The 15,036-nt window shown below is 37.4% G+C and overlaps 1 protein-coding gene across 2 annotated transcripts in view; it reads right to left on the bottom strand.

Annotated features, from left to right (window-relative positions):
• LOC148024651 (aldehyde dehydrogenase family 3 member H1-like) overlaps positions 1 to 10,570 on the bottom strand; it is a 44,153-nt gene extending 33,583 nt beyond the window's left edge. The window contains exons 1-2 of one of the 2 annotated variants that reach the window (XM_087694288.1): positions 9,921 to 10,570; positions 9,744 to 9,812 (exon numbers count right to left, since the gene is read on the bottom strand). In XM_087694288.1, the coding sequence (XP_087550414.1) occupies positions 9,744 to 9,812; positions 9,921 to 10,151 (300 nt within the window). In that variant the 5' untranslated portion in view covers positions 10,152 to 10,570. The remainder of the gene's footprint in view (positions 1 to 9,743; positions 9,813 to 9,920) is intronic. The other variant, XM_087694287.1, reaches the window with a different exon arrangement.
• Between the last annotated feature and the right edge of the window lie 4,466 nt (positions 10,571 to 15,036).

Below are 15,036 nucleotides of genomic sequence, written 5' to 3'. Positions count from 1 at the left end.
ACATTGGAGAGAATGTCAAGTTTGGGCTTATGTCAGATGTGTTGGCCTCATTTTTTGTAACGAGGTCTCCTTCTCCTCCTCCTATCCCTTTGTGTAGACTTGTGCCCTATGAGGCTATAAGGCTTGCATCTAGTTCTGCTACATGGTTGATTTCATCTTTCGATAATGCTTCGTATATGAAAACAATGGGGAAATTTCTTGTTTCTTTGAGAAGGCCCACTGGTGAGCTAATGAATGTATCTCCCCAAAATTTGGAAGAGTGGGACTCTCTTTGGAGAGAAGTTAACCAATGGTTTGAAGATGAATTGACTGATGAGTGGGTTGATTTAAGAGGGTACAAGTTTTTGGTATGGGACGGTAATCATAGGTTGAAGACATGGATGAAGAGGATAAAGGAAGGTAATTATGCATTGTCTTGCTTTCTCTTGTTTATTGTGATGATACTTCCTTCTTTGACTAATTATTTATTTTATTATTTGATGTATGTAGTTTATAATGAAGATATTTCGCGACATGTTAGAGTTCTATATCAATTCATTCAAGTGGAGAAGAAGAAAGAAAGAGAACTATTGTTAGCATTGGATACATGAAATGCGTAAGTATACTTATCACTATTAACTTTTTCAAATGGGTTAATAGATCATCAATTGTGTGTGAATATTGCCAATAGTTTTTATTTGTGTGAATCTCAAAATATAAAGATAATTTATGTGTGAATGTCAAGATATTTTATTTATACCAATAGGTTTCATTTACGTGTGAATGCCAATAGGTTTCATTTATTAGTTGTAAATGTGAATAGGTTTTATTTATGTATGAATCTTAAAATTTAAAGACAATTTTCAATGTTGTAGTGTAACAAGAGCACATGTCAAATTCCAAAAGTTTGGCATCGCTGATAAACAAAGCATTTTGGAAAGGATGAGCCCTTCTCAAAGACGGTGGGCTGAAATGGAGTATGAAATTGAGGAAAAAAGTAACCATGGCAATGATCCATGGTACAAGAACCCATGTTTGCTAATATCGCTTTTGGTGTGGAAGGTAAAAAGTTTGGTATAGTATTTTAGTTTTCAGCATAACAAATTGTGGTATCTTGAATTTAACCATAACTAAGAATAGTGTATTGGTTTTTCTATTTAGGATGACTATAACTCTGCCATACTCAAAGAGAAGACCCGCCTCAAGGAGCTTGCATTGCCAAAGGCAAATTATGAGGCAAAAAGAAAACAATTCATAAACAAAGAGCAAGATAAATTGAGGGACAAAGGATACAAGTACCTTGGAATAGCTAATCCTGCGCATGAAGAGGATTTCTTTTCTATTTTGTTTGCATTGAATTGGGATGAAAATAACATGATGGCTATTACCAAGGACAAATTGTATGCCATTTGTAGTGCTAATATTGCTGCAGAGAGATATGTTTTCCTCATAGACGAATGTTCTCTTATTTTTTGGAATTGAACATAATTTGGTTCAACAATATTCAAGTTATGTTTTGTTCAATAACCAATATATTAAAAAAATGAAGATTTTACTTCTCATGACTGTCACAAAGACAAAGGACTCCACTATGTCACACTTTGCGGATGTAAGGAGATTTCATAGCTACATGAAGCAAGAGGTGTATTGGTTTCATATGATTGGAGAATGCTCCTTATTAATCAGGAGCTTACAAGTTGATGGCACTAAGATTCCAGAAAGCTTTGATGTTTTTTTTAAAGGCCAAAGACGTTTACATATTTTAAAGGCATTTGCAAATATTTTTGGTGAAATGAAGAATGTTGGAGACTCTGAGAAGATTCCAAAGCTCACACAATCAAGCAAGAGGGTGGTATACAGGTATTTCTAGTATAAAGAAACCATATTTTCTAAATACCATATGTACAAATGTATTCTAACTTAAGAGTGCTTTTGTTGTTTGTTCTTATGTTTTTGGAAAAGATGGTTACGTAGTCTACAGGAAAGTGGAGTGCTAGAAAGCCTCCCTCCTCTAGTGGAGGAGTGGATGGACTTGGGATATGAAATTTGTATGTTCTCAAAAGCACTGCTTGGGAGGGGTCTGTCGGAATGGAAAATGCGTATTTATCCATGGTGGATAGACTATCCATTGAATGACATTCCACGGCAAGAGATTGAATTAAGAGAGAGTAAGTACTTTGAGAGCCAAACATAGTAAATATGTGGTAACTCTTACTCTTAGCTATTTGTTTTAGTAATACTTGCCTTATATGCAAGATTTCTGGAACAAAATAGAGTAACTTCTATGCACAAAGAAGAGGATGAAGGAAATTGTACTTTCTAAAAATGTATTTGTTTAACATGAAACTTATCATAACTTTTTAGACTTTTGTGTTTTCTTAACTTTGTTGTTTTTGCAAATTAGAAATGTCCAATACAATAGACATGGTCCCTCATGTTGTGGGGATAAAGGCGACTTGTGGTGGTAGCATGGCAAAGGGTATATTGGATGGAATGCAAATTTTTAGTTTGATCCAAGTAGCCTTGTTTCTAATTTGCATTAATATGATATTATATTGTGTTGACTTCACACTACTTAGGTGCCATTAGTGATGTAACTGTTGATACTACAATGAAGAAAAAGTCCATGGGAAAACAAAAGAATATCCCCACGATAGATGATGCGTTGAAGCATAGCAAAGGTAAGCCAATTTGCATGAATGATAGAGTTTAGGATTTTCATTTGACGAGTCAGTTTATTAAAGTATTATTTTGTTGTCTTTATATTGCGTAGGTAATATAAGTGAATCAAATGAGGTTGGTACAACAAAGAGAAGGTCTAAACACAAAGAGAAAGTTGTTTCATTGGATGAAGAATTAGAAGGTGAATCAAATATCATTTTTTGGATTATTGGAGTCATATTAAAAATACATTTTTATATTTTTTTGAAGATAATATAAAATCTAAACATTAAACACTAAATATTTTGCTTTCCTTCCTATTTTTCTAATGGTTTTGACATGCATAGCATTTGGAAAGAAAAGGAAAAAAGTAAGGGTCACTTTGAGGGATCTTTGCAACATACTACACCTTCTCGGCTATGTTGTTCATGACTCAATCATCAGAACCTATACAAGAGTCTTGTAGACATCCCGCTATACGCAAGACAAGTATGTAGATTTCTAGCTTTACATTCTAAGTCTTAACATTTAGCCAACATCAACATTTGTAAGTAAACTTTATTTTGATGATAGGATTTCAATACCAAACTATCGTAAATACTCTGTTGGTAGACGTGACATTGATTGACAATTTTGCATCGGATGGATATATTTTATCACCATTCTCTATATACATATCTATTGTAATGGTTACTTATGCTTTGTTATTGTGTTTCCAATTTTAGCATTAAGCGCTTCATGGAGGGAAATACCATCAACTCTTACCAATGTAATGGTGTCCCATCATATGAGGTTGCTAAGTTGTTGTTTGCAGATTTTCCTACATCTTTGCTTGTTGTTGGCCTTGAGGCAAAAGGTATATGTGCTTGCATTAGTTTAATTTATAAACTCATGTGATATTGCATGGTCTTATACATCTTTACATTTGAAAGGGATTCCCGAATGGAATACATTTTCTAGTGCACTTGTCAAAGGTGTCATGGACCTAGCCCATAGATTCTTGGCAGATGAGGGGTTCTTGGTGACTTTGGGACTTGCACAACACTTTGGAAAAGTGCTTAGAGGAGCTCATGCCATTGGATTGAAGCTCCATCGCACATGGACTCTCGTGTGTGAGGGTGGATATATACACCCTGATACTCGAGAGAAGATAAGTGTGTTGAAGACAAACTTGTAACTTTTTAAAATAAAAGTTTAAGTAGCTAACAAGATGATTCTGCATTGCTAGGTCATGGACCTTACTATTGGCTTGTTTTATCGAGGGATGCATGTCCCTTCATATGACAGAGAGGCTGGCAAGAGGATTAGCCTATACAGGTTTCCTGCCTTTTGTAGCTTCCTCTTCGAGACAGACCTCCAAGACACATCATTTGAGCACACTTATGTGGATGGTGTAGAGATTCGAGGGGGTACAAAAAGATCACTAGTTTTTTATAGGTGCGTTATACACTCTTAGACTGGTTTATACTTTGCATTGAGATATGTCAGGCTTTTGTTATGGATGTTACTAAATGGTTTCTTTTGTAGATGGCTCCTTGCTACGTTCACAGAGGATCTCGACTATGTGTTGGATATTTTTTCAGGTTGTGGCGGCCTTGGTAGAGCATGCACAGAGATGCATCATTTTTGCATGTGCCTTGAGCGTGATTTTAGCCTCTATAACCAGTGCTTGGTTGATGTGGCATGCGGACCGCCATCTGTTCATCCTAGTGACGATGATAATTTCACATGATTGTAGTTGCATTATTTTTAATATGATGCCTTGTATTGGTAGTGCATGCCATGGGGCTTGATGATGCTCGAGAATTATGTATGACTAAGGATTTTGGATCTCACTTAAATTGGGATTACTTCATAAACTTATAAAATTATGCTAAAACTTCACACTTTAGAAGTAGTTGCATACCTATTTTTTGTTAGAGATCAAAACATTCAATAGTTTGCGATTAGTTTGCAATTCAACATCCTAATATAATTGATCTAATTAGTTTGCAATTGCAAAATAATTAAATTCAAAGCGATAACATAATCAAACAAAAAGCTCCATAAAATAACCAAAAAAATCCAAGTAATGACCAAAAAGCTTCAAGAAGCACTTAAAAAGCTCCAAATGAAGAGCTTGCTAAATAATAGCACTTCACAATTATGTAGCCAAAGGGAATAGGCTGCGCCTAAAACCATTCCAAGTGCTACCAATGTAGCCACAAAAAGCTCCCAATGGAATAAGAAATTCGCCAATGAAGCTGCTAGTACCAAGTAGGCTCATATTGGCTAAAGTAAAAAATGATGGGATGATAGAAAGATTGAGCATAGTACTTACTAAACCTCCGTAATATCTGACAAATCAAGTCTTATATCGATCATATAGACCACCAACACATAAAAAAAGAGCTAAAAAGACCAATCCATGACTCGGCATAAGATCTTGAGAAGCTTCTTCAAGGCTTACAATTTACTTTGGGTCTTTCTTTCATGTACCAACCTCTTTCCTTCTTCAAGCTACGTTCCCTTGCCACTTGGCCCTTGATCTTTGCTGCTTCTTTGCAGATTATGATGGCTTCAATAATTCATGCTATTGTCTCGCTATCATCTCACTATTGGATCAAAGGCTTATCTCACCCATCCCCTGTTAGAGCTTTTTGGAGTGATCCTTTCAAGGCCTCTCTATTTCCATTGGCTTATGGTGGCCTTCCATTTGATTGAGTTTTCATTTGGAGAGGAATTCTTGCTCCTTGGCTAGTATTTTTTATCGAAGGACTTCAGCGACACTCTTCCTACCACCCTCAAATCCATGTATTCTTTGATCTTCACACCAACATCCAAGTTTTGAGAGGGGCTACTAGCACGTGTATGTCTTGTAATCATTTACTTACAAGCCTCAATTTAAGTCATACGAGAACAGTTTAGATAGAAGGTACGTGAGTGTATTTCTTTTTAGGCGCTATATGGTGTCCTATGTACCTTTGTAGGAGGTCATGAAAGCACTATCTACTTTGTGATCAAGAAGCTAACCATCCCTATTTCTTGTGGACAATTTTTTTTGTTTTGAAAAAAAAGTGAAAAAAAATGAAAGATAATTCAAAGCAATTCAACGCGCACTGTTTATCCAACGCCTTCGCCAAATGGACTACACAATCATGTGTATCCCCTTTCAGTTTGTTATCACCCAACACCAACTATCACCTACATCCCACTATTATCCACACCCCTACTAGCACATGTCAACTTGGTTGAGCCACATCTAGCCATCTGCAGTTGAAGCACTTTATTTAAATTTTGCAATTGTCGCCCATCATTCTAGCTACATATCAAAGCTGCTAATCATCATCAACATCTATTTTAACCTATACATAAATTGCCAAGCCTATCCTAAGTTGGCAACTAATTACCAAGTTAGCATATTGCTATACTTGCAAGCTACAACTACCATAGGCAACCCCAACTATCACCTCTTGGAGCAACCATCTAGCCTAAGTCTACTCTACTTTACAATTGCCTCTATTTTTGGGACTTTTGTAGTAGCAATTTCATCAACCCACAACAAGCCAAATTGCTTGACTCCAGCAATCAACTTGGTCTAAACAATATTTGGCACTATGATCTACATTTAGTGCTACTAATCACTTTTAGAGACATCGTGCTACATTTCAAGATCCATTGGAGATGCAACACACACTTTAAGCTATCCAAGAATCCTCTTTCAACTCTTCCCCAAATTGACCCTAGACATGGGGATTAGAGGGGCACTATAGTTATATCAACATAGATTATCTATTCAATCATTTTCACTCACTTTGAGTTCTCTTCGCCTTTGAGTTCTACTTTGTTTATTTTCTTTACAAACACCAATTAGGCTGCCCCCTCTCTCAAGGTATGCCTAGGATGGATCCACTTAAACCTAGGTCTCGAATTTCAATAAGGCTTTTAAATATCCGTCTTAAAAGATTAACAATTAACTTGAAAAGTCAATGATGTCAAACTAGGTCAATGCAATCGAAACAAGGGCAATCATAAGGGTGACAAGCATCACCATACATGTAAGATCCACCATGCTAATACAAAGATGAAACCCACACATAAATTCTAAGATATTCCTATGCTATATTTTGAGACATATTTTTCAAATGCTCAAACGTAGCCAAGGCTATAATGCAATTTAGATCCTATGGCTCAATTATCAAGGATGACCCACTTTATTCTTGCATATAAAAATCGTACAAAGCCTCAAACAACCTTACTAGTCTGTCACTTGATGAAAATATTTAGGAGTCCTACCCATTGAAATAGATAGTGACTATAGACCTAGGTTCATTGCCATTTCTAAGAACAATCTTCCTAAAGTTGGAAATCTCCTCAATTATGAGGTTTATTGTAAAAGAAAATCAATGACCACCAACCTAAGCTTATTCTTCATTTTGGGCAACATGAGCATAAGTCTCCATAGACAAAGTCTCACTTATCTATGTTATCCTCACATATCTAGAGCCCAAGGGATACATCTGTCAAAATATGGAACGATACAGAGACAGTAGGGTTTGCAAGGAGAAACATGAAGTATGTATGGCAAACATTGAGAAGAAAAACTTAGAAACACAAGCACACAGTGATGATACGTTGAATCATGCTATGAGAAGAAAAGTTGATACAATAGAGCTGAAGCTCAAAAGACAACTACACTATCTTGTATGAATCGAATGACAATACCTATGGAAATCTACACAATGAAGGGAGCCCAAGGGATAGATCTGTCAAAATATGGAACGATGCATAGACAATAGGGTTTGCAAGGAGAAACACAAAGTATGTACAACAAACATTGAGAAGAAAAACTCGAAAACACAAGGATACAGTGATGATACGTTGAATCATGCTATGAGAAGAAAAGTTGATATAATGGAGCTGAAGCTCAAAAGACTACACTGTCTTGTATGAATCAAATGGCAATACCTATCAAAATCTACACAATGAAGGGAGCGAAATGCAATCATCTAAGCAATGGGCTATCAAAATAATCACAGGCAGATTAAGGACAACCGTCAAGGGAGATAACCGCAATCCTCTAATGCCATCAAAGAGAAAAAGATAATTACCAGCTATCAAGGGAATGATGAACTACAATCAAATATCAAGGAGTGACCCAAGTAGCAAAACGCAAATCCCAGATTGTGTCAGAGTTGTCTAATGCAAGGACAACAACCTACATTTTGATACTAAGTACCAGGTGATGACACCAAATATAAAGGAAGTTCCCAAGCTACAAAATGCAAATACCTAGGGTGTATCAAACTAAAGCCAAAGGTGAGAATGCAATTGCCAAATGCACGATGTTGTCACCAAGTGCGGGGAGCTAATGGCTGGCAAAGAAAAGGCCTCCAAAAGCAAAACACAAATCACAACAAGTCGTCCGACTGATGGGAGCTGATGCTTATTGGTGGAGAGCCTTTGAATGCACCAAGCGCAATGATCTAGAAAGCGCTTGATGAGTGGAGGAGATGTCGCCAACAAGGAAAGAAGATAACCAACAAAGAAAAAAAATTCGCCAGCTATAGATGGCATCCAAACACAAAGCTAATGATGGGAAAATACGACGCCTAAAGAAGAAGAGAGTGACCATGAACTATGTCCTCCAATAGGAATATGGGCAACATTGGAGTAGAGAGAGAAGAGTGTCAAAGTGATAAAGGAAGAGGAGTGAAGAATGATAAAAGTGAAATAAGAATGAATAAAGTGACTACCTATTTAGAGGTATAAGCTATCTAGGGAGGTGCACCACTCTATGGAAACCCACTGAAAAAGTGACCAAAATGTGAACACCAACCCTTTTTGGGACTATCATTGTGAAACCCTAACTAAAGTGTGTAAATTTAAAAAGTGGTTTCTCAATAAGAGCAAGAAACGAACAATTAAATTTTGGAAAATATACTTCATGCATGTATCCCCATTGTCAATTTGATTAGGTATATTGTCTTCTACTCACTTCAAATTGCATTTGCTTATAACAATACTAAGGACTTACCTGCGATATATAAAGTACATTCTTGCCTTGTACAACTGTAAGCCAATGCCATCAATTGGCATGAGACTTAAAAGAAGTGGAAATAAAATCCTTTATGAAATACTAAGAAATAGGCCTCTAAAGTAAGACTCTCCAACACCTTTAAAGAACTAAGTTTTAAGTGCCTTGCAAGGACTCCATTCCAATGCATGTTCATTTAGATATTACTACCATACTTAAACTCTTCTCAAACTCCTTTTTAGGAAATTTGTTGAGTACATCATTTCATTTTTCTTGTTACATGAATAGAAAGAAATCAATACAATTAAGAATGTATAGAAGGCTATTTGTTACAAGGACCAAATTGTTAGAAGGACGAAACCATATAAATTTTCTTATTTTTGGCTAAGAGATGTCGATAATGACCATGATTTTATGAAAAACTTTTACAAAACGTATGTAAGAGAAAAAAAACACAAGTTCCAAATGTGAACTTTTGATACCTATGCAAACCACTGTAAAGGTGAGAAAACACTAATAAAGTTGAAAGTCAAATCAACAAGATATAAATGTTCATATTAGTTCAATGAGCATGCATTAGTCTAAACGTATCTACTATTGATCTACATTACCAAATGAGCCATCTGCCATGGACCACCTCACCCAATGGGGGCCTCGTCCACTAGATCATACTAATTTCAAGTCAAGCAAAACTTATCTTTAGGGGAAACAAGGTTACTAAAGTATGAACTTGTAATAGATGTAATGCATCATTTCAACGCATTGAAGATCTTAATATGCTTGGTAGATGAATGTAAAGCTGGAGATCCTTTTTTTACTTTCCGAGAATATTAAATTCTCCATCACCATTCACAACTTCAATATTCAACCGTCAAACTTAAGGTTACACCGTCAAATAGGTGCTCAGATCATAAGTTACGAGGATAACATAAAAAGTTAAGAAGGTGATAAAACTATCATTTTAACAAATTTAATAAACCTTAACAAAGTTCTTATGAAAACAGGTATTAATTCTGACAACGTAAGAGGCTATGAAACTATAATCTTCATTAATTTCTCAGTTCATCGGAAAAGACAACAGAGTTACCTTTTGAGGGGCCATCCATTTCTTGAGATTTCTCATGGCGTATCGACAGGAATGCTTTAAGTATATAATCTGTGGAAAAGGAAAGGGAAACAAGATTTTCACCTGCTGAGAATGCAAAAGGCTGACCTCTGAGAAGATGATTAGCTGCTTGAGAGGCTGAGAATGCAAAAGGCTGACCTCTGAGAAGAAGCACTCGTGCGGCGACTTGCCGAGGTCGGAGAAGAGAGCCTGTGCGAGGTCGTCCTCGCACTCGTTGAGCATGCGCAGGAGCGCGGAGACCTGCTTCATCCGCCACTCCAAGGGCAGGCTCAGGCCGGTCTCGAAGGCTTCCCGGAGAGTGCTGGCGATGTTCGGGCTGGTGGCGGAGGCGGTGGAGGGGAGGAAGCGAGGGGAGGAGGAGACCGCCATGGATGCAGGAGCTCGAAGGCAGCGGCACACGGAGAGACAAAGAGAGAGAGAGAGAGAGAGAGAGAGAATGTTTCGTATTGCGAGAGACAGAGAGAGAGTAAGAGAGAACGCCTCCTATTTATCACACAGAGAGAGAGAGAGAGAGAGAGAGAGAGAGAGAGAGAGAGAGCGCTCCTGCGGTGTGACAAGCCGGATTGGACAGAGAGAGAAAGAGAGAGAGAGCACTCGAGAGAGAGAGAGAGACAGAGAAGTCTCTCTCTGCTCCCGTCCCTTACAACATTTTCTTACACCATTACAACTCGCCCCGTCCTAACGCCCTGTGAACCATTCTTCCCATCATCCCCTCGCGTTTCTATCAGCCTCTTACCATGCACACGCGAAGCCTTCCTTCCTTCTTCACCAACCCCAAGCCCCTCATTTACACCTTTCACCTTTGTGAATTGTACCACCCTGCTGCCTGAGAGCTATACAGGCACGAGGAAGTAGGCTACGTGGTGGATTTTCTGTTTTTTTTATTAAAGCACCTTAGGACCTGTTCCCACCAGGCTTTCGGTGCGCAACCTAGTTATGGCACCAAAAAAAAGCCTTCAAAGTTCAACCTAGTAAAAAAAGCCTTCTACCTACAAAAAGCATTCGATGTAGTGATTCAACAATCCCCTCTAGTAAAAATTCCCAATGTTTTAAAGCATAAAAAGGTTAAGGAGATTGGTCAATTCGATTAGTGGCATTCATGTGTCCAAAACATGGCACTTCTTATCATTTAATGCATTGATTTTATAGGCAGTTAACCACTCTAGACGAGTCTAAAGTTCACAAAAAACCAAGGTTTAGTGTAAAATGCATTGCAAAAATTTTGAAGAATACCTTCAAAATTTAAAATATAAGGTTTAAAGGCTTTAACCTTTGAAATATTTTAGTTATAAAAATGGCAAATGAGTGTAATTTGATTCAAAAATCCCTCCAAAATTTTCAGCCATAGGTCTTTGTGCCTATTTTTGGTTGTGCCTATTACCAAAAAAAAAAATTGTGAACATGGCATCTAGAGCATGTCCAAACTCCAAAGTGGTTGCAAACCCAAAAGCCATGGGAGCTTGTGAATATTCCAATAAGTTCCCAACCTAATTTCACATTAGGGTCTAGTGGCGAACCTTAGTGTGTTTGTGCTAGCTAGAGTTTTAAAATACAAGTTGGAATTTTGTCATAACTTAAAAAATAAAGGTGCAATTTTGTAGTATTTTAGCTATAAAATTGGCATCTCATATAGATTTTGAACATCAAAATCAATTACCTTAGAACTTGCTTTTATATTTACTAGCTAAGAAAAAAAAATTGTGAGCAAAACACTCAAAGAGTAAGAGCGACTTCACTTTAGAATCAATTCCCAACATCCATTTAAGTAGTCACTACAACAAATCTCTAGACCTACATTTCAAACTTTACTTCATGTTCTCATAATGGATATCACAAAATTACCAAACCATCATGTTGCATGCTTGAAACATAATTACATAGCTACTTTTTACAATCCATTAGCTTGAATCTTTTTTATATTGGCTCACAACAAGGTGCATAAATGTTTTTTCATTTCCAACAAGCCATGCAAAACCCTCTTGAGCACGAGCAAGAGTTATTGAATTCAGCAAACTAGATTTTCGGCCCTTTTGAATGAATGAAACCTGCCTTGCTTCAAAGCAACCATCCGCTCTAAGCATGTATGAAAAGGTGCTCTCAAGCCATCTACCATGCATCTCATGATTAATGTTTACCGAGTCTTAAGCTTGTGTGAAGCTTCTCTATATGTGCTAGTGCACAATAGAGGGCATACAATGCCTTTACTCAAAATTGTACCCTAAATGAATGATTTCTTCTCGACACATTCACATAGCAAATGGTGCCTTAGTTTCCCAAATTTTAATAATTTTGGTGCAATTAGAAATGCAACACACAAGCTTTATTTTCATGCTAACCCCGCAAACTTTGCCTTGTGCAAAAGCCTTCCTAGTTGTGTGACAAGTGCCACCTAAAGCCTCATGTTCATGAAAAACTCCATTAGTAAACGAATACAAACAAACCTTGATCTTTTTTTTACAATGCAGGCATATATATTGAAAAGAAATAATATTTATGTCATCCACGTATGGTGGGGATGCAACTTAGCTACCAAAAGGCTAGCCAATACTTCCTTAAAGCCTTGTACATTGTTCCATATGTGGAGCTAAATTCAGAAAGACCTTTAAGCACAATAAGTACTTCAAACTTAGTCTTTATGAAATCAAGTGGCTATCAACAAAGGGAGACCATCCTAAAATACTTGTTGTTTCGATAGCGCCAAGCCCTAATAGCTACAACATGGACTACGTTTCAGAGTTAAAGAGAGCCTTCATCCATGTTACTTCCTTCACCAAAAAGCATTGTGTTAGATGTGGCAATTGCATAAAAGCTAGCTTTACCTATCCATTTTTAAAGCAACTTCCACATGCTCCAAACCTCTATACAATCCCACATGAGATGTTTGATGATCTCCTGGTGTCTCCCACATAGTCCACATGGGTTTGAAATATTATTGTATTTGCTAAGCCTTTCCTTATTTGGGAATTTTTTCATTACCGTTCTCCATAAAATAAGATTCAAACTTCTAGAGGGTGTAAGTGACCACACCCTCCTTAATCTTCTCTTCCATGTCCTCATCTTAGCTTGGGGATAATGATACCTCCAATAGGTATTCATCTTCAAAACATGTCTGCCATCCCTTTGGTGAAAATCCTTAGCTTTCTTATAGTCGGCGAGTATTACTAGTTTCTATTTGAAGGCAATCAAGCATCCTTCCCTCTTTTGGAAAACAAAGGAGGTTGGCCACTCCTCTTTCCTAGCTACAAAGACCACCTTAATCTAGTTTGTCTCCTCCTCGATCAAGATCCCACCTTCTTTCATTTCAGCATCAACCAAGAAGGTCTAGATGACCTGGTTCAAACTAGGGTCTCCACCCTTATTTAATTTGCCACACCAAGTTGAACTGTTAGTTACCTCCTTCCACATTCCAACAATCCTATGAACAACTTCTAATTTTGGGATTTTGACTATAGCATCATGACATAAAAGGACATCCCAACAAGAAAGGTTAAGTCAACATCCTACCCGCAAAAAACCACTAGCAAAATAGGACTGCCCAATGCTACTCAAAATCTAAGCTTTTAATAAGTTGAAAAAGTAGACAAATTTGGCTTTAAGCCCTTCTAAACCTAAACCCCCCTCCACCTCGGGAGACACCACTAGCTCCACATTATTAAGTGCCATTGATGGAATTCACCATTCATCCAAAAAAATTTACTGAAGATTTCTCAAATTTGTCTTGCTAAAAGTAAAAATGGTGGTTCCAAAGACAATAAGAAGCATTAGCATTGTGGAAAGAATGATGAGTTTACCTCTAATAGAGTAACGTTCATTCCTCCCTTTTAGTACTTTGGTGAGAAATTTACTCCTATACCACTGGGAGTACTATTTTATGTGATTCCCACCCTCAATGGACATCCTAAAGTTGTCATTAGCAAAGAACTGAGTCGCCATAGGTTATCCACTAGGGAGCTTGAGGCCTTGGAGGGTGCCTCTTTGTACAAGCTAGTCTATCTTTCTCAAGAGAGGATTAGTTATGATAGAAAAAGAAGCGATGCCGATGGGAAACCCTACAAAATAGATCTCATGAGGTCAAAAGAGCAAGATACAACTCCATCAACCTACGCACAATATTAGGTGTCATTGAAGAGAGTGTTGACCATTTCAATGAATCTATTTTCAAATCCCATGGCCCCAAGGATGAGTAGAATGTACTCCTAGCCTACCGATCATAAGCCTTATCAAAGTCTAGATTGACTAGCAAGGCACACTGATCACTAGCTAGGGACCAATCCACTACTATCACTAAATTGAGCACAACATCTTGAATCTTATGGCCATGGAAAAAAAGATATCACCTATCATGCAATAGCTTGGGTTGTAAATACATCATTCATAGGGCAACAATTTTTACCATTATCTTATAGGAGATTGTCAGCATGGTAAGAGGGTGCCATTGAGAGATCTATAGGTGCTCTACCAACCTAGGAATATGTTTGATTAATCAACTAATTTTCAGCATCACTTTTTTGTTTTCAAAGCAATTATTGATGGATTTAGTACAATCCTTCTTTTCACCCAACTTCAAAGGGCGAGTAGGAGTGAGAAAGGAAGAAGGGCACAAGCAAAAGCAAAAATAAGAGCTATGGATGTTTGAACAAGAGAGAGCAAGGCTTATGTGTGGAAACTCCAACAATAATGGTGTGTGACCTACCTTCCTTGTAGTATTTTATCATAGTAAAGAATAATAAATAAGTATGATTGTGGTAAGCAACCTCCACCTATAGTGTATAGGTGTGTGGACATTAAGTATAAGGTAAATATAGATGGCTAGGCAGAGGTGGCCTTTAACCCCCAATAACCTCCCACTTAAAGGTGAATGTGCTTGGAGTGAGGAGAAAAGTACAATGTGCACATATAAGTACAATTGGGTGAGGGAATATATCATCTTATCCTATGCCCATCAACTTCCTAAGAAATGCATAATGGTGGAGATCTTAACAAGCTCTATGTGCTTGTCATCAACAATCACCCCTTTGATGAAGTGGTAACACATCTCAATATGCTTGGTCTTCGCATGTGACAGATCGAATTGTGGGCCAATTGGATGACACTCATAGAATTTGAATGAAAGATAGGAGTTATAGAAGTAATATCAAGGTCTACAACTAGATAGCCTAACCATAGGGTCTCCTTGCAAGCCTCAGTTGTAGCAATGTACTTAGTCTCAATAGTAGACAAGGTAATGTATTTTTGCACCCTATATATCTAATAA

The sequence above is a fragment of the Lygodium microphyllum genome, chromosome 15, assembly GCF_053477565.2.
Source record: "Lygodium microphyllum isolate KBCC chromosome 15, Lygodium_microphyllum_v1.1.10, whole genome shotgun sequence".
Lineage (NCBI taxonomy): Eukaryota > Viridiplantae > Streptophyta > Polypodiopsida > Schizaeales > Lygodiaceae > Lygodium > Lygodium microphyllum.
The sequence above is the reverse complement of the archived record's forward strand: the minus strand, read 5'-3'. Positions and strand labels throughout refer to the sequence as shown.